The 21804-nt window shown below is 36.7% G+C and overlaps 6 protein-coding genes across 11 annotated transcripts; 3 read left to right on the top strand and 3 right to left on the bottom strand.

Moving 5' to 3' along the window:
* The first annotated feature begins 1 nt into the window (after position 1).
* Positions 2-3494, top strand: LOC108629263 (disks large-associated protein 5-like). The gene is made up of 4 exons (XM_018031835.2): positions 2-271; positions 426-2837; positions 2922-3050; positions 3120-3494. The coding sequence occupies exons 1-4, from the start codon at positions 94-96 to the stop codon at positions 3182-3184; spliced, it is 2784 nt and encodes a 927-aa protein (XP_017887324.1). The 5' UTR covers positions 2-93; the 3' UTR covers positions 3185-3494.
* Positions 3495-3575: 81 nt separating this feature from the next.
* On the top strand, positions 3576-7898 carry LOC108629237 (nucleolar MIF4G domain-containing protein 1). 3 transcript variants are annotated; one of them, XR_001916833.2, is made up of 11 exons: positions 3576-3835; positions 3969-4446; positions 4559-5121; positions 5193-5477; positions 5555-5742; positions 5809-5984; positions 6059-6411; positions 6477-6608; positions 6683-7012; positions 7111-7336; positions 7439-7898. XR_001916833.2 is itself a non-coding variant. In XM_018031790.2 (10 exons), the coding sequence occupies exons 2-9, from the start codon at positions 3999-4001 to the stop codon at positions 6971-6973; spliced, it is 2436 nt and encodes an 811-aa protein (XP_017887279.1). In that variant the 5' UTR covers positions 3576-3835; positions 3969-3998; the 3' UTR covers positions 6974-7012; positions 7111-7898. The 3 variants fall into 3 exon arrangements, 1 of the variants encoding a protein (XP_017887279.1); XR_001916832.2 differs by having other exon boundaries at positions 7111-7358; XM_018031790.2 differs by having other exon boundaries at positions 7111-7898.
* A 433-nt stretch (positions 7899-8331) lies between these two features.
* LOC108629243 (lysozyme) lies at positions 8332-9614 on the bottom strand. Its single transcript, XM_018031800.2, has 4 exons — positions 9428-9614; positions 9121-9315; positions 8753-8826; positions 8332-8638 (listed from the first exon to the last, which is right to left on the bottom strand). The coding sequence occupies exons 1-4, from the start codon at positions 9486-9488 to the stop codon at positions 8498-8500; spliced, it is 471 nt and encodes a 156-aa protein (XP_017887289.1). The 5' UTR covers positions 9489-9614; the 3' UTR covers positions 8332-8497.
* Positions 9615-11297: 1683 nt separating this feature from the next.
* Positions 11298-12415, bottom strand: eEF1beta (elongation factor 1-beta). Its single transcript, XM_018031794.2, has 3 exons — positions 12336-12415; positions 11597-12018; positions 11298-11517 (listed from the first exon to the last, which is right to left on the bottom strand). The coding sequence occupies exons 1-3, from the start codon at positions 12413-12415 to the stop codon at positions 11363-11365; spliced, it is 657 nt and encodes a 218-aa protein (XP_017887283.1). The 3' UTR covers positions 11298-11362.
* A 493-nt stretch (positions 12416-12908) lies between these two features.
* ND-75 (NADH dehydrogenase (ubiquinone) 75 kDa subunit) lies at positions 12909-17487 on the top strand. Of its 4 annotated transcripts, none has more exons than XM_026817166.1 (12): positions 12909-13038; positions 13228-13422; positions 13529-13636; positions 14875-15240; positions 15311-15532; positions 15598-15733; positions 15801-16153; positions 16227-16412; positions 16492-16681; positions 16746-16921; positions 16992-17126; positions 17195-17487. In XM_026817166.1, the coding sequence occupies exons 2-12, from the start codon at positions 13264-13266 to the stop codon at positions 17342-17344; spliced, it is 2181 nt and encodes a 726-aa protein (XP_026672967.1). In that variant the 5' UTR covers positions 12909-13038; positions 13228-13263; the 3' UTR covers positions 17345-17487. The 4 variants fall into 4 exon arrangements, with proteins under 4 accessions (XP_026672967.1, XP_017887281.1, XP_026672966.1 ...); XM_018031792.2 differs by having other exon boundaries at positions 12911-13038; positions 13249-13422; XM_026817165.1 differs by lacking the exons at positions 12909-13038; positions 13228-13422; positions 13529-13636 and adding exons at positions 14073-14200; positions 14390-14584; positions 14691-14798.
* A 105-nt stretch (positions 17488-17592) lies between these two features.
* Positions 17593-21264, bottom strand: p115 (general vesicular transport factor p115). The gene is made up of 12 exons (XM_018031789.2): positions 21057-21264; positions 20600-20828; positions 20269-20525; positions 19996-20197; positions 19781-19932; positions 19526-19716; positions 19273-19445; positions 18741-19168; positions 18492-18672; positions 18244-18422; positions 17805-18164; positions 17593-17727 (listed from the first exon to the last, which is right to left on the bottom strand). The coding sequence occupies exons 1-12, from the start codon at positions 21132-21134 to the stop codon at positions 17647-17649; spliced, it is 2511 nt and encodes an 836-aa protein (XP_017887278.1). The 5' UTR covers positions 21135-21264; the 3' UTR covers positions 17593-17646.
* Positions 21265-21804: the final 540 nt, after the last annotated feature.

Genomic DNA, 21804 nt, shown 5'->3' with positions numbered 1-21804 from the left:
TTTTAAAATTGTTTGGCAGCTGAATGAAACAGTTAAGTGCGGCAAGTGCGGTGAAGTGCGGTCACGAGGAGTTCCGCGTTACTCTCGTGAAAAATGTCGAATTTCCAAAATGAATATAAAAGAAAACCGTCAGGTTTTGCGAACGTGGGCGAGCAACGCGTTTTTCGGGCGATACAGCATGAGAAGGAGCGTAAGAAACAAAGGGCTGCGAAGTTCGATGGTAACCGTAACTTGATGACATCGGACGAATCGAATCGGATAAGGAATGAGGGTTCGTAAACACGCCGATGTTATTCCATTTTTATATGAAACAAAATGATTTAAATATATTGAATCGTCATGAACACGTCAAATCTGCAATTTACTGATTATATGGATACCAGTTCCCTTACTGTTATATCAATACCACTGTAATTTGATTACAGAAGTACCAGTAGCTATCAAGCCCGATCGTGCAACTAAATTTTTGAAGTGGAAGCAGGAAAAAGAAAAGCGGAAGAGACTTGAGCAAACTAAGAAGAAACCATTCGTGGTCGGTGTAGTACACCATAAAATATATTCCCCAGTTGTCAAAGATTCAAACGATTCAAAACCAAAACCGTGCTTACACCAAATGAGACATACTTATATACCTAAACTTGATCCTGTCCCAAAGAGAATTACTAAAGCGACAGAAAAGAGGTTGCAGAGTAAAGCAGCAGAAAATAAAACAAATACAAAAGTTCCGTTCAAAATGCCAACAGCTATCAACAAAGATAAGGAAGATAAGAAATTGGAACAGTCCTTCAGTGTTAGCAGCGTTAAAGTTAAATCGACTGAGGAAACGCCTGTACGTTTATTCGGTCGAGTGACCATGGAGACCATGACACCTGTTCCAAGTAAATCATTTAAATCTCCGACCGTAGAAATTTCAAATCTGAATAGCAGTATTACAAATGATGTAATACAGCCAGATGATGCATCAATGATAGATGCGAAGAATTATCTTCATTGCACTGAAGATAGTTCTATAGAAGCTGTTGCATTGCACTTGTCGTCTGATGAAAAGGAGACACTTAATCGCGACAGCGGTGACGATAATAATGAAAAGAAGACTAATAACAGCATTATAAGTAATAGGTTCTTGTCGGATTCTCTCTGCGAGCCGGTCTTTTATTCGCCTTACGTAGTTTCCAGCCGTGGGAAAGACAACGCAAGGAAGGAACAGCAACTGAAACGTGGTTTCAGTTTAGGTCGCTCACCGAAAGATGATATTCCTACAAAAGAAACCGTCATGCAGAATTTGAATATTTCCATCGAAGATGAGGAACGTACGGCACAGTACTTCCAGTTCCTTTTGAACCGGGAAATAGAGAGATTGAACGAGTTATGCGACAAGTGGGCGAAGATTCAAAATGAACCGGAGACCACGGAAGATGGCCGATACGAGATAAATCAGGCTATTGGCCAAACGAATTTGTTGATGAATAAAAAGTTCGAGAGATTCAGGAGGCTGGTCGCGGATTGCGAAACAGGCAAGGGAGAAATGTTGGTCACGTGTAAAGACTTGCAAGGATTTTGGGACATGATGTATATAGAGATAGAAAATTGCGACGAGAGGTTCGAGAAATTAGAGAAGTTGCGTGCACTGGGATGGGAACAGGTCGAATCTCTTATCAGGAAACCAGTTGTTAAGAAGAGGAACGTTGCGAAGAAGAAAGTTGCACCCACGAAATCGAGTTCCCTCAGGAGTTTCTTGGCACGGAAAAGAAACATGGCGATTGAGACAAAGAATGTCGAGTCGATAGAAGCTGAGTCTAAACCAGAGAACAGCGGAAACAGAAGCATCAACGACAAATTTACGCGAAGATCTTTGTCGACGAATCCCAGCCCGGTGAAATCTATTAGCAAACGATCGAGTTTATTACGAAAGGTACAGCTGTCCGAAAATTCAAAGAAGATAAAGAGCCCATTGATGTTAATGAAGATCAGTCAAATGTGTAAAACGCCAGTGGTCATGCTGGACGACACGATATCGTATATTAATTCTGATCAAACGCCTGCGAAGAGTATACTCAAGCAATCGAAGAATTCCGCTGAGACGGAATCTCGAAAGCTACCAAACAAAGTTAACTTTGATGATCAAGTGATATTGAACGATATACCGGTTGATGAAGAGACTCAGGTAAAATTGAGTTTGGCAGCGGCGTTGACCAGAATAGACAGCTTGAACCTCGACTCTCCGGATGAATTCGTTTTTAAAGCAGAAAGGAAACTCAATTTCGATGACAGCTTCGACGAACGTAGAGATAACGACATTACACCGAACAACACCTTAAGTAAATCAAGTTCTGACCCAGAGGAAACAGAAAAACAGCCGCAAGAATCGAAAAGAAACCGGAACACACCAAGGAGGGGCATCAGAAGGCAAAACGCCGTCGATACAGACGTTGAGAAATTAGATCGAACTGGGATTTCCTCAGATAATATAGAAGACACTACTTCGTTATCGCACGCTCGTACCTCGGCGCCGTTTACAGAAATTAAAGGCGATGTAAATGCATTAGAACAAGAACAGAATCTTGTGAGCGAGAAGGGCGAGACGAGTGAAAACGATGGAAGTATTCGGATCCTGAGAAACAGAACCATCGCGCCGTCCGATACAACCAGTGCTCGAAAATCGAAGAAAGTCAATATACAGGAGCCAGAGTCGAAAGAGAATGAAATACCTCAAAGGAAGAGGAGAAGTTCTGCTGCGATTAACAGCAACAAAAATGAAGAAGTTAACAAAGTTACTCCAACCGATAACGGATTAGGAGGTACCAAGAGGAGGTCTACGAGAAACGTGAAATTCTCAGGTAACGTAGTATTAATTAAGGGAAATAATTAATATGTTAATCTTGGAATGTATTTAAATTGAATAAAAATATATTTAATTGCAGAGTCAGAGGACAATAATATAATGAATAAACCAGCATTACCGATGACTCCCCACGTTAAAAGCAGTAGGAAATCTAGCAGGAAGTCTCTAAGCGTGGATAGCTCTCTGTCGTTGGAAATACCTGGGAGACGTAAATTGTCTTGATTATCGTGAACACTAAATTATACCTAAAAGTTACATTTAATACGTTTCATTTCAGCTCCAGAACGAGTTCGAAGGTCTCAAACGAAAAGATCAACAAACACACCGCAGATTGACGCTTGAGCTTTTTATCGATGATCATGCATGCGAACGATTAAAGTTTTGTGTTGAATGTTTTACCACTACGACTTGTTATGCTCTTTTATTTTTTAACTTTAAAATATTTGTATTCCGAATATATGTTCAAGAGTTAGCATTTAATGTTTCAGGCTATAATATAGATTTGTTAAACGAGAAACAGTGAAATCTATATAAGCGGTTCCAAGACTGTACAGTATAATATGTTAATAACACCTTTCAGTGCGTTATAGGCATATATCTTTGTAAAATTGATAAGAATGCATTTTATAATAAAGATCAATATTAGTATAAAGTCAATAAAGTATAATGTGATAATAAATGTAATAATAAAGTATAAAGACTGACTGAATATATTTTTGTTGTTCTAAACAGAAATGAAATGATGGGTACGAGGATGGTAATCCTCATGGTGAAAGAAAACCAAGATGTACGAGTATTCCTATAACTGGTATAGTGGTATTAGGTATAGTATACTGTGATACAGCCATAGCCATTGAGCTATATAAAATATATTAATACAGTAGTGGGGAGAGCACGGGAAGAGGAGTTAGAGGAGAAGTCTTTCATTCTGGCCAATTCTGAGTAGTGAGACTGACAATGAGTGCCACAATTCTATATAGGACATTTGAATAGGTAAGAATAGATAATTTGTTAAACTATAATATATGACATGTCATGAAACACTTTAGAAAAAGAATCGATGTTTCTCAAAGTGTTTATTGAGGAGACGTACGCTAATGACAAAAAATATTTCTGTATCTTTCAGTAAGACTTTGGGTAACCTATATATCGGAGAATGAAAAATATGAGCTCGTATAAACAAAAAACTAATAAGAAGAAACGGTCAGGTTTGAAACCAACTGAGAAATCTCGCAAACAAATACGTAAAGAGCAAAGAAAGCAGAAGAAAATTAATAGAGTGTTGTATTTCACGAAGAGAAAAGAATTACATGCACGTGCACGTGGGCTTGATGAAGGAGTCGACACTGATCATAAACCAAATGACGATGAAGTAGTTAAGAAAGCAGTAAGAGTTCAGAAAAAAATTGAAAACGATGCCACGGAAAAAAAGAAAAGGAAGTTAGAACAGCTTAAGCAGCAAAAAAGAAAGCAGGAAACTAAATTGCTTGAACAAGCTAATGAGAAAGAGGACAAGATGATTAAGAAATTGGAGAAGCAACTGAAATTGAACAAGAGGAAAAAGAAAACAGTACCCAAGTCCTTTGTAGAGGATGGTTTAGATTGTATCCTTTTTATTCTACTGTTCAAATATTTATTTATAATTCTCAACATACATTTTTATACATTGTAAACTATGCTTATTTAATTGTTAGAATTTCTTTAACATATCTATAGACCTGTTAAATTTTTGTCTAGAGAAAGATAGAGCACATCTTGCAGAAACAGAGAAGGAGCTAATTGAAAATAACTTTGAAAATGAAATGCATATTGGTTATTCAGAGATAAGTAACAAGTCGAGTATTGAGAAAAGTGAGGACATAGATTTAAGCGAGAATGACAGTAATGATGGGAATGATAGTTACAATGATAGCAATAGCGAACAGATGAACAGTGAAAGTGAGAGTGAGAATATCAATGAAGATGAAAATAACGATGATCAAGAAAGGTCGCCAGGGAATAGTGTCAAGGCGAAAGCTAAACAAATAAAATCGATGCAGAATAAAGATGGTAATGATACTAATGACGACAATGAAGACTTATGGGAAGATATCTATGGAAGAAAAAGAGATAAAAAAGGCAATGTTATACCATCTACTAACAAGTACATTCCACCAGCTGCAAGAATGGCTCCACAAGATATGAGTTTAGATAATGAAAAATTGCTTTCATTAAAAAGGCAATTAAAGGGCTGTTTGAACAGGGTTACAGAACATAATATGCACAGTATAGCAAATCAGGTAGTTATATGTTCAAACATTATATGTTGACTTACTGTATGTAACAGAATTATGTTTACACACTTTTATAGATAGAAGCGATGTATATGACGAATAGCCGAAATAGTATGAATTATTTATTAACAGAATTGACGATTGAAAGTTTGGTATCGTATGTAATTTCACCGGGTCGTCTTATCTCCGAGCACATGATGTTAATCGCGATTTTACATGCTAATATTGGTATCGAGGTCGGTGCTAATTTTTTAGAAAAGCTCGTTGTGAATTTTATTAAAGCTTTGGAAGAATCGCAGGACGTGGAGAACAAACAACTGGATAATATGGTCCTCATGATTTCAAATCTTTATAATTTCAAAGTATGCACATCTTTAAAACAGTAATCTGTACTGAAATAAATCGATCGTATTAATATTGCTTAAATTATTTTCGACAGGTCTTTGGATACAAGCTTCTTTATCAGATACTCGACAAATTGATGACAAGGTTCACAGAAAAAGAAATTGAATCAATATTGTTGATTTTGAAAACAGTGGGATTTTCATTGAGGAAAGATGATCCAATTGCTTTGAAGGAATTCATACAGAACTTGCAGCGGAAAGCTAGCCACGAGGACGGAACGAAGTAGGTATTCAGTGAATAAAAAGCAATGAAAGTTCATTAAACAAGTTGTCATTCTTTCTCGCACAGTTCAAGAGTCAAATTCATGTTAGAAATTCTATTGGCAATAAAAAATAATAATATTAATAAAATACCGCAATACGATCCTTCTCACGTGGAACATTTGAAAAAAGTTATGAAAAGCGTGATCCGTAAAGGGAACACGGTAACGCAATTTAATGTATCTCTGGACGACTTGCTACATGGTAAATTATTCAAACATTTGGAATAAACTCTCCGCGTACCGATTTTTTCCTACTGGTATACATTCTTATTGCAGCTGATGAACGTGGAAAGTGGTGGATCGTAGGATCTGCTTGGTCTGGATCAAATAATGTAGATGACAAACCGAATGTGAGGCAACAAACTACGTTTAATTTTGGTGATAAAATTATGAAATTGGCGCAGAAGCAAAGAATGAACACCGATACTCGAAAGAACATCTTCTGCGTCCTTATGACGGCCGAAGATTATTTGGACGCATTTGAAAAGCTTCTTCATCTTGGACTGAAAGATCATCAAGAAAGTGAAATCATACATGTTTTAATGCACTGCTGCTTACAGGAAAAGAAGTTCAATCGCTATTATGCTGTATTGGCACAAAAATTGTGCGAATATAATAGAAAATATCAGGTATTATACCAGATTTGTATGTCAATATCAGAAGTATGCAAAGACTAATTCATGCTTTAATTCAGCTTACGATACAATATACCTTTTGGGACAAACTAAAAACTCTAGAGTCGTATGGACACAATCAATTGAATAACTTAGCGCAATTCTTAACTCATTTATTCATCGAAAAATGTCTGGCCTTATCAATCTTAAAGGTAGTTATTACAATTCTTCATTAATTTTGAAATATATTGCATATCATTAATCGTATATTGATGTTACATTACAGATTATCCAGTTTACCGAATTAGATAAGCACACTATGCGATTCATTAAACAAATACTATTAAACATTTTTTTACATGAAAACGAACTGGCTTGTATGCAAGTATTTGAAAGAATCTCTATTTCTCCCCAGTTGGAGGCTTTTAGAGAAAGCCTTCGCTTATTTATAAGTTGTTTCTTGGTAAAAAATGTGGACTCGTATAATATATTAGAAGAGCAAAAGATGATGCTAAACAAAAGAGCCGAATCGGTGGACAAAATATTGACTACACACGGTTCTAGAGTTATATTTTAAATTTGATACACAAGTAAATTACTTTGGACTAATTTTCGGGTAAGCACTCGTGACATGGTTCAATCATAAATTTTAAAATAATAGATCGTAAATGGAGACGTTGAGTGAATATACTGATTATCATTATCTGAATACAGATTCTCATCGAGAGATGATCTACCGACATCAGTCCAGAATCCCCACGTTATGGCAAACGTGATATTAATACTGTGTACGAACTGTGATATTAATTGTAATTATTGTAATATTAAAAATCGTCAAATACATGCTTACTATGTATTAAAAATAACGAGAAGCACGTAACGATCGAAACACTTAACGGAATAAACATCGTAGTCCTACCTGTCTTTCTTCTTACGACAAGTAATTGGATTTTCTGTCATCGGTAATAATATTTGAAAATATCGTCCCGATGAGTGGACGTATAATTATGCGATCTTCTCGTTATCGTTCTCTTTTATATAGAAGGGAGTTGTCGCGCGTTCTCCGTCACGAAGGAGGGACGCTAACAGAGGTCAGTGGCAAGGACTGTTTGATTGTGACTCGTCTCAACATCACAAAACCGGATTTCGAACTCAACATGTGCATGAAAATTGAAATAATGACAAATGAAAACTGCGGATAGAAGTTCTGACGTAAATGCTTTTGCGATTCCTACTTCAGATAAAATTACGGATGTAATTTAATTTATTTATAAATATGGCTAAAACAGAGATTGTTTCATGTATTGTAATGTGTACATTTATGATTATTTAAAGTGCTTACAATCCAATAACAATTAAGATTCATTCTCGCGACGAAACAATAGCGAAAATAATTACCGTTAAGGGAAACTATCGGGAAAATCCTGTTATGTAATTAAAAAGTTATGTGAATATAAGTTGATACGTTTACGTACAATAAAGTTGTTATACTTCCATACGTACATATATTGAGTACAAGTTTCACATAGTCATTTATAAAGTAATTCAGTGCATTGAAAAAACGATCTGCAGGATTCTCTGAGGAAAGGATACAATAAAGTTTACTAATGTAGTGTATAGAACAAGTTTTCATGACGTCATTTGTAGGAAACGGTACTACGAGGTGACGTCACCTGCGATGAACAAAGATTGAAGAAACTGCAAAGTACATAACATGCTTTATAATTGTACCTATTCACGTACCGCACGACACTCGAACTAATAATAAAAAAGCTAATTCATGTTTTGTGAATACAAAAAGTGTCTATACACGGTCATAACTTTTAATGATATTTGTTAAACGGATTCTGTTTAAAATATTCATTTTTGTTGTTTGGATGAGTGGAGCATCAATTTCATTGGAAGAAAATTTGGAAAAACGATTTCCTATTTCGGTTTGAGCAGATAATTTCATATTAAAATTAGGTGTAAGTAATATTTATCATGTCTCTCAGAAGGAAATGTACCATAAATCTGTTAAAATGTTTTATACACGTGAAGTACTACGTTACAGTTAAATATTTCCGTATCACTGTTTAATCAAACGTTTCCTCTCAAAGTTTCACTGTTTGTCGAAAGTCTGCATGCAAAGCTTGTAAGCATTTTCGTACTTTGCATTTAGACCACCTGAACACCCGTAGCCGCCTAAGTGATGGATGCGAGCGAAGTCATCGCAGTTGATGATGCCGTCTCCGTTACAGTCCTAAACAAATCAAATACAAATTGTACATATACTGCATATATTGTTTGTGTGTGTGTCCGTGTATGTATATATGTATATACATATCTGATTCTGTAGATAATTTTAAATGTGTACCTGAGAATATTTCGTCATGTACCCTTGCACCGTACGAGCTGCACAATACGGGTCGTTTACACATCTTGCGTACACTGAACATAATAACAAGTAATTTTCATTATCTCTATCGTTTAATTCGGAACGAAAAAAAATTGACTCTCCAGTCGCGGGTCACGCGACCGTGTTCCAATTATTCTATAAAACTGCGTTTATCTTCAACGTAAATTCACGACCTCTTATCGCATTGCATTTTATATGTGTTCGTAAACATTAATTATAAGCAGAACATTTTTTAATATAGAAAATTCGCTTCGCCCGATTTGTTATACATGCATAAATCGTGAACTAATAGACCGTAAATGCAGAAGTTGAATGAAAATACTGACTATCTTTAGCATTTGGATTGTCGTCGAGGGACGGTTTACCGCCATCAGCCCAATAAGCCCATGTTATACGAAATGGTCCGCAAACCGTTTCTTCGCATCCGATCGTGACGTTGCATCCGGAAGCCGCTTCGCAGATACATCCTAGACAAACTCTTGAAAGGAGCGTGTCCTGTCCTGCCACTGGTACCTGTTGCGCTTTAAAAAATATAATAATCCGTTCATAATACATTTAATATACACCACGTTCGGCAACAGGACAATTAAAACGTAACATTCTAATATTAAAAATCGGAAAATACACGCTTACCATGTATTAAAAATAACGAAAAGAAACACGTAACGACCGAAACGCTTAACGAAGTAGCCATCCTAGTCCTGGTCGTCCTTTTTCTCACGGCAAGTAAGTGGAATTGTTGTCGTTGGTAATAATACTTGAAAATACCGTCGCGATGAGCGGACGTATAATCATGCGATCTCCTCTTCAGCGTTCGCTCTTATATAGAAGGGAGTTGTCGCGCGTTCTTGGTCGCGAAGGGGGGATCCTAACAGAGGTCAGTGGCAAGGACTGTTTCTTGAAACAGTTCGCTAACGAAAAACAAAATTGTGACTCGTCTCGACGCTAAAGCACTCGGAGAAGGTAGATCCTAACAGAGATACGAGAAAACGTATGCAACGTATACGTTGCAAAGATATATTTTTTTTACATATCTCAATCTCTGGTACTTAAATCTATTTTCTTCGGTATTTCCCGTAATTCCTCGGATTTCTTCTACATTTATGTATGAACGAAGTATTTTTAAAATATAGTGATACTTAAAATATCACGCATATTTTAAAATTAAAGGATTGCACTTTTGAAAACGTTAAAATATTTTTAATCATGTTCATATAAAAATTAGAACAGTACTCTACTACATGGTGAATTGAATACATTTTTTTGCTAGTTTTTATAACTATATTGATAGCATCCACTGGCAATTATATCCTTGATAAATTTTCTTTGTTTCCTACCAAGATCGTTTTAAGGCACGGCATGATTCCGTTAGGATATTTGTGGTAGTACAGAAGCTGAACCAAAACCGGATTTCGAGCTCGACATGTGCATAAAAGTTGAAATACTGATAAATGAAAACTGCGGATAGAAGTAGTGCGCGAAGTCTTGACGTGAATGCTTTTGCGATTCCTACTTTAGATAAAATTACGGATGTAATTTAATTTATTTATAAACATGACTAAAACATAGGCTGCTTCGAATATTATAACGTGTACGTTTCTGATTTCCCAAAGTACTTGTAATCCGATAACGATTTAGATTTATTCTCGGGACGAAACACAATAGAGAAATATATTACCGTTAAGGGGAACTATCGGGAAAATCCAATCGTATAATTATAAAGTTGTATTACTTTGTTATGTCAAATGCAAAGTCTAAGAAAAAGGATAAAAAGGAAACAGAGTGAATACATTGAAAGAGAGATGTGGAAAAATTGTAAACCAAGTCCATTTCTGGGGCAAGAAGCTGAAATAGATTGTTATATATATATAAACATTTGATATGTTTACGTAAATTCTTTTATGTTTCTATACATACATACATTGAACGTAACGAGTTTTGCATAGTCATTTATAAAAAAAGGCAGTGCAGGATGCTCGTAGGAGAGGATACAAGTTTCCTAATTTAGTCTATAGAACAAGTTGTCATGACGTCATCTGAAAGAAACGGCACTACGCGGTGACGTCACCTGCGATGAACACAGATCGGGGGAACTACGAAGTACAGAAAACGCTTTAAAATAGCACCAGATAGTACCTATTCAGGTATCGCACGATACTCGAACTAACCGACTAATTCCTGTTTCATGAATACATAACTTTTAGTTAAGTGTTTGCTATACGGGTTCTGTTTAATATATTCATTTTGATATTATTTGGATCAATCTCATTAAAAGGAAATTTGGTAAAATGATTTTCTATTTTAGTCTCAATTAGTAAGTTATTTCATATTAAAACTAGTTATAAGTGATATCTATATTGTTTCTCTGATGAAAGAAATGGTAGATACACCATGAAGCTATTAAGAGAGAAGGCAAAAGGATATATGTTTTAGTTAAAGCTTTACTAAATACGTGTATTATCACTAGAAATCGCATCAGTAATTCTTCTAATGCCATAACAAATTATATGTACAAACAACGATTATTTATTAAGTTTACATTAGAGGTAATAGACAAAAAACATTTATTTATATTTTATTGAATGAATCAATATCGACGGACTGAACGTAATCTTGAAAACTTTCTATCTGTTCGATCAAGTCATCTACCGATACCTTATCGTCTTCTATGACACACATTATCCTGAATTTATGAATTCCATAGCCCACTGCGACTAATTTAGCTGAAAATAGAATGTATACATAGAATTTGTATCCAGACGAAGTAAGATTTTATTGGAAAAAGTAGCAATAGCAACTCACATGCTCCCCAAACTAGACCATCCATTTCAATGGATTTCACACATTTCTCCATTTCGTTCATGTCAGTTTCATCGTCCCATGGTTTAACATCTAACACAACACTGGATTTAGCGATCAATGCTGGTTTCTTAGATTTTTTCTCTGTGTATGCCTTTAATCTTTCCTCCCTAAGCTTTGCAGCCTCTGCGTCCTCCTCTTCATCAGACTCAAACAGGTCCACATCATCATCATCATTTTTCGTCGTTGCTGCATTAGTAGTAGTAGTGGTACTTAAAATACTAGGTGCTTTCTTCTCTCCTGGTAGTGTCTTCAAATCGTATGATTTGATGTGATTATACCAGCGTAAAACGTGAGGGTTCGAAGAGGTTGGTGTCTTTCCTAATGCTTCCAGTACTACTACATCTGCCTGAGTGGGATTCCACCTGAAAAGTTTTAACAATATTCATTTCAATTATCAACGAAAATGATTGTTTCAGTGTTACATGAATTTCAATCCCTTTATATATATATAAACCGTTCATTCATATATTGATATACGAGTGAAGTGAATTAAAACGACTGACATCTTAGAAAAATGTAATTGTATCGAAACGGTTGAAAGTTTGAACAACTTCAAAAAGAAGAAGAATTACAAATTTGAAGTAAAAGACGGATTAAAAAAGATGAGAATTTGATGCCGACAGGCGAAGAACCACGTGCATTCCGATAAAGGGCATCGTACGGACAGAGGTGCACTCACCCTTCGATATAACTGCGATCCGCTAGATAGGTATTTAAATCTTTGATACCCTTGTCGGTTTTCAGATCACCGATAGCCATTGCGATAAATTAAGTAAATAGAAGACAGCTTAAATGCTAACCGACAAGAGACTTATCCCTGTTATCCGCTCACCGGAAGAGAAAGCTCAAAAAGTTGACGGTTCGTTACTACTCTCTCACGGAGTGACGTAATTCCGGTTGATTCTGCTGTACAGGCTGGTACAGGCATGCATTATTCTCGGGAAATATGAAAATAACTGTATAATTTGAAATTGCGATCTTTTCATGAAAGAAACTTGTATACAAGTTATATATATTTATAAATATTCGTATAAAGAAGAAATTGATATAAAAATATTATAAGCACATTTATTTAAATGATTCTTCCGTATATAATTGAAACGTAGTTGAGGTTGCGAGAAACACTCTAATAATAATATAAGAAACGTTTCAAAAATTATTTATAGATGAAGATTGACGTTTATAATTATTTCTGATAGACAACGCACAATGATGTGTTCGGAAATTGACTGCTGTCATATATTGTTAAATACTGCTTGAAAACACATTGCATTTTTGACGAATCTTATTTTGGATCAACTCGTAGATCGTCCGCCCCGCCTTCACCACAGGCAGGGCAATCCTGGGCTTTTGGACTAATTTGAAAGGCGTAGGATAATTTGGTAACGTTTGCTAATTAAATTATTCCAATTGTATTAGAGTTACAGAATATCTTTATTATATGTATGTGAATAATACTATTTGCTGTTATACTTATTTAATGGATGCGAAGAAACATTATTGATCGATGTAGAATCAGGTTATAATAGTCGTTGCTGAATGTTTGAAACTGACATTCTCTTACATAACAGGATAACATTACTATTTAACAGAGTAAGTCAATCAAAATGTTGCGGCTACCCGTGGTAAGGTTGCCCACAGGATTGCAGAATGGTAGAATTTCAATTGTGGGTTTGCATACATCAGCCAAATTGCAACAGGAATTGGTGGAAGTATTTATAGATGACAAACCAGTCCAGGTTCCACCAGGGACAACAGTCCTACAGGTGATTTTATCTTTTAAACTTAAATATTCACTATTACCTATATTAATACATTATGATTTCATCAAAATGTTTTGTAATAGATTTATATATTGATGTGTATGTTTAGGCAGCTGCAAAAGTAGGAGTAGAGATCCCCAGGTTTTGTTACCATGAAAGATTAGCCGTAGCAGGCAATTGTAGAATGTGTCTGGTAGAAATTGAGAAACAAGTCAAGGTATTCAATATGTTCCATAGATAACACTCAAAAAGTTGACGGTTCGTTACTACTCTCTCACGGAGTGACGTAATTCCGGTTGATTCTGCTGTACAGGCTGGTACAGGCATGCATTATTCTCGGGAAATATGAAAATAACTGTATAATTTGAAATTGCGATCTTTTCATGAAAGAAACTTGTATACAAGTTATATATATTTATAAATATTCGTATAAAGAAGAAATTGATATAAAAATATTATAAGCACATTTATTTAAATGATTCTTCCGTATATAATTGAAACGTAGTTGAGGTTGCGAGAAACACTCTAATAATAATATAAGAAACGTTTCAAAAATTATTTATAGATGAAGATTGACGTTTATAATTATTTCTGATAGACAACGCACAATGATGTGTTCGGAAATTGACTGCTGTCATATATTGTTAAATACTGCTTGAAAACACATTGCATTTTTGACGAATCTTATTTTGGATCAACTCGTAGATCGTCCGCCCCGCCTTCACCACAGGCAGGGCAATCCTGGGCTTTTGGACTAATTTGAAAGGCGTAGGATAATTTGGTAACGTTTGCTAATTAAATTATTCCAATTGTATTAGAGTTACAGAATATCTTTATTATATGTATGTGAATAATACTATTTGCTGTTATACTTATTTAATGGATGCGAAGAAACATTATTGATCGATGTAGAATCAGGTTATAATAGTCGTTGCTGAATGTTTGAAACTGACATTCTCTTACATAACAGGATAACATTACTATTTAACAGAGTAAGTCAATCAAAATGTTGCGGCTACCCGTGGTAAGGTTGCCCACAGGATTGCAGAATGGTAGAATTTCAATTGTGGGTTTGCATACATCAGCCAAATTGCAACAGGAATTGGTGGAAGTATTTATAGATGACAAACCAGTCCAGGTTCCACCAGGGACAACAGTCCTACAGGTGATTTTATCTTTTAAACTTAAATATTCACTATTACCTATATTAATACATTATGATTTCATCAAAATGTTTTGTAATAGATTTATATATTGATGTGTATGTTTAGGCAGCTGCAAAAGTAGGAGTAGAGATCCCCAGGTTTTGTTACCATGAAAGATTAGCCGTAGCAGGCAATTGTAGAATGTGTCTGGTAGAAATTGAGAAACAAGTCAAGGTATTCAATATGTTCCATAGATAACATAGGGATAATACATGGACGAATGGATTCAAACAAAAATTTTGCCATTTAGCCTGTTGCAGCTTGTGCCATGCCTGTAATGAAAGGATGGAGGGTAAAAACCAATTCTGATTTAACTCGTAAAGCTCGGGAGGGTGTTATGGAATTTTTATTAGTGAACCATCCATTGGATTGTCCTATCTGTGATCAAGGTGGCGAATGTGATCTGCAAGATCAGAGTATGGCCTTCGGCAGCGATCGTAGCAGATTCGTGGATATTAATTACACTGGTAAAAGAGCAGTGGAGGATAAGGATATTGGTCCTCTAGTAAAAACCGTTATGACGCGTTGTATTCATTGCACGAGGTGCATTCGTTTTGCGTCGGAAGTTGCTGGTATAGATGATTTGGGTACTACAGGTCGTGGAAATGATATGCAAGTACGTTTAAGCGACTTGATTGTTATTCTGCTTTATATTCTGATTGTAATTCTTTAAATCATTATTTTAGGTAGGAACATATGTGGAAAAGATGTTTTTGTCCGAGTTATCTGGCAACATCATCGATTTGTGTCCTGTTGGTGCATTGACAAGCAAACCGTATGCCTTTGTTGCCCGGCCTTGGGAGACTCGTCGTACAGACAGCATCGATGTCCTCGACGCTGTTGGCAGTAACATTGTAGTATCACACAGAACGGGTGAAGTCCTAAGAATCTTACCAAGAGTGAATGAGGTACTATATTTAATACGATTATTTCATGGTTTATGAATAGTAATGATTTAATACTGTAACACTAGGAAATAAACGAAGAGTGGCTCTCAGACAAAGGACGTTTCTCGTACGATGGACTGAAGCGCCAAAGGCTTATAACTCCGATGATGAAAATCAATGGAAAACTGGAAGCTGTCGAATGGGAGGATGCCCTTGTAGCAGGTACGTGGCATCTGTTTATATAATAATAATGATAATTCTTTTGTATTATTGATATCCACTTTGTTAGCTGCCCGAGCTGTTCAGAATATACCACAGAACAAATGCGCTGCGATCGCTGGGAAATTAGCCGACGCTGAATCTCTCGTAGCTCTGAAAGATTTAGTAAACAGGCTCGGCGGTGAAACACTGGCGACGGAACAGACCTATCCGAAAGAAGGTGCTGGTATCGATTTAAGGAGCAATTACATATTAAATAACACGATTGCTGCGGTGGAGGACGCAGATGTTGTACTGTTGATCGGTACTAATCCAAGGTACGAAGCGCCGTTGGTAAACACCCGTTTAAGGAAAGGGTACCTTCATGGTGAACAGACCATCGCACTAATCGGTCCAGATGTAGATTTAACGTATGAACACGAGGTAAATTAAAACATTTTATAATCCACTGGAATGAATAAAAATCAACTGTCTCATGTTATTTAAATTACATTAGCACTTGGGCGACACTGCAGACATTATACCACAATTAAGAAACAGTTCTCATCCGTTCTCGAACACTTTGAAATCCGCGAAAAAGCCGTTAATTATCTTGGGCGTTGAACAGTTGACCAGAAAGGACGGGGCTAAGATTTTGTCTGAGGCGCAATTGCTGGCAAAGTCTTTGGGAGGAAAATCGACGGTGAGAAAAAGCTAGTAATAGAATTATATCGTGTTGCTACTATTAAGTCTAACAAACATCGGATATGTGCTTTTTCTAGGCTCCCGAAGGATGGAAGATATTAAATATTCTTCATACAAATGCGTCACAAGTAGCAGCTTTGGATGTTGGCTATTCGGCCACGATTGACGATGTAAAAACGCAACAGCCGAAAGTTCTCTTCTTATTGGGAGCTGATGATACTAACATCAAGAAGGATGATTTCCCGAACACTTGCATCATATACATAGGTACTTAAACTGTTACTGTACGAGAATTGAACATGAATAATCACTTATTGTTTTAACGTTTCAGGTAGTCACGGCGACGAGGGAGCTTCGATCGCAGATATCATACTTCCCGGAGCTGCGTACACCGAAAAAGTCGCGACATATGTAAACACAGAAGGCCGCGCGCAACAAACTTGTGCCGCAATTACACCTCCAGGTTTGGCTCGACCGGACTGGAAGATTATACGGGCACTTTCCGAGGTAATTAAATTAACCGGAGCGAGGATTCAATTTGAAAATTAACAGATAATTGATTAAATCTGCACACCAGATTTGCGGAGTTCGTTTGCCGTATGACGACTTAGGGGACTTGAGAGCCAGACTGGAAGAAATTGCCCCGCATTTAGTTAGGTACGGCAACATAGAACCGGCGAATTACTGTACTCAGGCGTTGGAATTATCAAAGGTAATCATCGCATGACGCGATTAAATAATAGAAAAAGAAATCATATCGACTTACCTGTTTCTTTGCAGGGTGTGGGCGGCACCTTGTCTTCGAGTCCATTAGAAGTCAAGCAGAAGACGTTGGATCAGTTTTTCATGACCGACGCTATTTCTCGCGCTTCTCAAACTATGGCAAAATGCGTACAAGCAGTCATTAAGCAACGAGAAAGTGCAGTATAGATGTTCCGATCATGTTTTATGTAAATAGAAAAATCTACGATGGTAGATACGTAATAGCACGTGAAGGTGCATAGGAATTACGTTACTTTTATTAAATATATGTAAGTATTATTTAATTAAAAAATGATACATAGTAAATTATATGTACCTTCTGTAATGTAATGCAATAATGCGGTACCTTATAACGACCTTGTTAAGAATGGAGAAGGAGAGAGGAGGGTGATATATACGTAGATGAAACAATAGTCTTTTCATTGCCATTACACTGCTATAATAAAACTCGATTTTAGACATGACACGAACTAATCGTTACGATCGATAGAGTTTGTAGATTCCGGTTGATCATCCGTATCAAGTTCAACAGAACTTTCATCCGTTTCAACCTGAAATAAGCAATTAGTAAAATCATAACTTCGCTTGAATAATTTTAGAACACGCCGCAACCGACTTATGCACATACTTTTTCACCTAACGCAACTAATTTTTCTCTGTAAAGCATTATTTTACTGTCCTGTTCTGTTAAAAGCTCCAAAAGGTCTTCTTGATCTTTCTTCAATTTTTCAAGTTCCTCAGACTTCTCCTTTAATTTACGATTAAAATTACTCTCGTAATCTTTCATCATCGACGCATACTCCGATAAACGATTTTCTAACTCTGTGATCACAGTTTTATATTTCTCAGTTTCCTTCGTGCAGTCGTCGCTACTGGTTGCGTTACTAGTCATGATTTCCTCTGATTGCAAACTGGTTTGCGCTGCTCGTAAGACTAAATTCTGATCCTTCAAATGGCTAACAGTTAACCGAAGATCATTTACCTGTGCCTGTAGTAAACGATCATTGATTAATAGATCATGTCGTTACAAAAATTGATCATTTTTTTAAGCACATTCTGTACCGTACTTCGAGTTCGTGTTTTTCCTTGAGGAGTGATTCTGTAAGCTGATTAAGTTTCTGTACTTGAGAGTCTTGCTCTCGAATAACATCTTTATATTGAGCTACTAGGACAGATTCAGGTAATATGGGCGTCGCGATCTGACTTTGACGACTACTTCCATCTAGAATCGATTTGATAATCACACCTAACGAAGCAAAAAATGCGATACAAATTAATAAATTAAAACATCTCGAATCTGTAATGATGTAATTACCCTCTAACGTTTTCGCTAATCTGCAAAATTCATGATCTAATAGAAGTTCTGAAGTATTCTTCGCCGAAGGTTGAGGATGTTTCAAGGTTCTAGAATACACTTCGTGTTTCGCTAATCCACCGATAGCATCCTGGAATCTTTCTAAACCTATTCTATTCTCGATTAAATTACACAGCTTTTCCTAAAGAATTTGTAGTACAGCGTTAGCGTAGTCTCCAATACGTATCTCATTTCATAATTGAATACTACCTTTGAATAATTCGAAACGGTATTATCGTTAAAATGTACGCACAACCCAATGAGCATAGCGCACATACTTTGTAACAAGGTTTCTTGCAAGTCGTCGTTGTTCTCCTGCGACGATAACAAAGCAGTTAAATAAGCTATCGATGAATCGATGAGCAGAAATGATTTAACAGCGGCTGTGCAGTGAGCGGTCCATCTACAGAGCAGCATCAGGAGACCCAGTTTGCATTGCACTTTATTTCCTTGTTGTAGTAACATGACGCATTGTTGCATTAAAGTTACTGGTGGTTTTCCAATATTCGTTGCGAGGAGTACACGCAACAATTGTTCCTTCTGTGCGTTATCGTCGATCAATGCATAAGATAGGGCCACAGCCGAAAACCAGTTCGATAGAGAATCCGAAGAAAATAAACCTCCACATAACAACTGTCCTAGCAATATTACGTTCGTAAAATGTTTTTCTATTTCTTTCATAAATCTTAAGGTAGAAACAAAATAAGGACAGTCGTAGGAAATAATACTTTTTTTAACAAACCTGTTGTCAATGAAGGCATTTCGTTCCCTTGAGGCAACAGAGTCTGAATCAGCTGACTTTGTCCCACTTCATTTTTATACAAAAAGCATTGAAAGCAATAAAGAACGGAGCATCGTAAAGCGAACGGTTGCTTTTCGTTTACCATAGACATGAGTAACACAACAATCGCAGGCCTGAAATAGCAAATATAAAGTACGTGATCACTACCTATGATCGAATATGAAATTAAATGCACACTACGATATTCTAATACCTCGGAGGGCTGCTCGGTGCCATTACTCCAGCCAGAAATTCTTGATTGTTGATATTTCCTCGGATAACTTCAGCCACTGTATTAATGGTCTCTGTTAACACGTCTGCGGGTACACCGCTGGCCATCAGTATGTTGCACAGAGCTTGTAAGAGCCCGCAGGCTCTCATGATTTGTTGACAATTGGCCACTGACTTCAAATATACATGAGAATTAGCTGGCATTTTAAGGCAGAATGAATGAGAAGTTCTTAATTACCTGAGCAGATCCACTCGGCGCTACCAACGCACGTATCACTTTGACCATACAGTGAACATTCGACACCTTCTGTGGACTCCACGCAGTCAAGGGATTATCGTCGATTTCAGATGGTAATTGGAACATGGGCGTCAATTTTTGTATGTAACTACCTAAATAATATAAGATAGTATTCATACCTGATACAGTGAAACGCAATGTTTGGTTGTACATACCTTCTTTAAAAAAGTTCTGATTGCTTACGTTACCACGTAGAAGATTTAACATGAGTAGCAAACAATCTTCCACAACGATTCCACCTTCTGCGTTCCCTTCCTGCTCGATAACATCGAAAATACGGTCGAACGCATTCTCAAATGCAACAATTTTTTGAATATTCGCATTAGCCTTTGTCAGTTGTATGAGTAGTAGCAAAACCTATGCAAAATCCAATCGTCAATTTCTATGTAAAAGAAGCTGGAAGAAGACGATTGAACTTAGGAACATACATCATTACGTATAACTTCTCTGCTGTCACCAAGGAGATCCATTAATTTAGAGACCCCCATGGGGCTGACTAAAATTATTTCTTGTATGTCCTTCAGTCTATTAGTTGTCAAATGCATGAGTAACCTTAATGCTGGCCATCTGACTTTGAACTCAAATTCCTCTAAAAGAGCTAATACTAATCCCACATTATCTGCATTTTTAATAAATATCTCTGTGAATTGTTCTCCTATTTTATGATCTGGCCCATGCTTATCCACTGCAATAAATTAGAGCACAATGAAATTCATTGTCTTTCAGTAATAGAATTATAAATGAACAATTAGTATCTACCTTCTTCATCGAACGCTTTAGGATTTGTTATATTGCAGAGAGTGTCTAGAGCTAAACCGATGATTTCACAATCAGTTTTGTCCATCTCTAGAACTTGTCTCAATGCATCCATTCCTCGGGCACCTACCTCGACGCGATAAGTGCGTGAAAGGGCTTTGAGTGCTCTACAGGCATCTCGTCTATCGCTTAATAACGTTGACGATTGTAACCTGTCTACCAGTCGTTCTACCTGTGTGATTATTCCAGTGAAAAAGATGAATGATACAAAACAAGAAGTGAAAGAACGTAAAGAATGAGACTGACGAAATGCAAGCGTGTACCTAAATATTCGAGTTTGTTTCAACTAAGTACATACACAACTGGCTTAGTTTGCGTCAAATGTCAAACAAAACCGTACTACCATCTGTTTTAAGATAAGTGAGAAATGGGGATGTAATGATTTAAGAATTCGTATTACCGTGTCGGCGCCTGATGGTTCGTCCTCCGTAGGTGCAGAGCCTAAAACGGATTTCAAGCTACTTTTAAAATATTCCATTTCGCTTGTAACTTAAAAACTGCAAGCTACACGTCATATACGATAATATTGCTGGACATTCACGGACATTCCTCGTTGGTTTGATTGAAGATTGAACGATTGAAGTTGCTACTGTTGCTAGTCGCTATCAGCAGAGAGGAACTGAGAGTGCTCACGGCCCAGGTTTCGGTGTCCCCAATTCGATGGTGCTGCCAAAGCTAAATTTTGCAGGAATCTGACACGTTCAGTTCAACGTTTAGCATTTACCAGAACCAACGAACAGAGACCTGCCCTGTTCAGTTCAACGTTAGCATTTACCAAAACCAATGAACAGAGATCTGCCCTGTCCGGTTCAACGTTTAGCGTTTACAAGAACCAACTGAATAGAGATCTGCCCTATCCAGTTCAACGTTTAACATGTACTTAGAATAGAACGAAAGAATCATTTCAACGCTAGAAAATACGTAATGAAGACGTTTGCAAGCGTATTGTTAATAATTATCAGTATTTCTTAGGAGAATGTTTATATAAGTGAGCTTCGAATTTAATGAGAAACGGGGTTATGGAAATAAAGACTGGATTTAATTCTCTTCAAATTAAGAGAGAAAGAAATTTATTACGACCTGAAAGACGCTCCTCCCGTTCCCTGTATCCAGAAATTTATATTACTTTATATGTCATCATATTAGGA

Source organism: Ceratina calcarata, unplaced genomic scaffold, assembly GCF_001652005.2.
Source record: "Ceratina calcarata isolate Rehan_Ccalc_2016 unplaced genomic scaffold, ASM165200v1 scaffold557.2, whole genome shotgun sequence".
NCBI lineage: Eukaryota > Metazoa > Arthropoda > Insecta > Hymenoptera > Apidae > Ceratina > Ceratina calcarata.
Note: the sequence above shows the minus strand (reverse complement) of the source record. Positions and strands in the feature narration are given on the sequence as shown.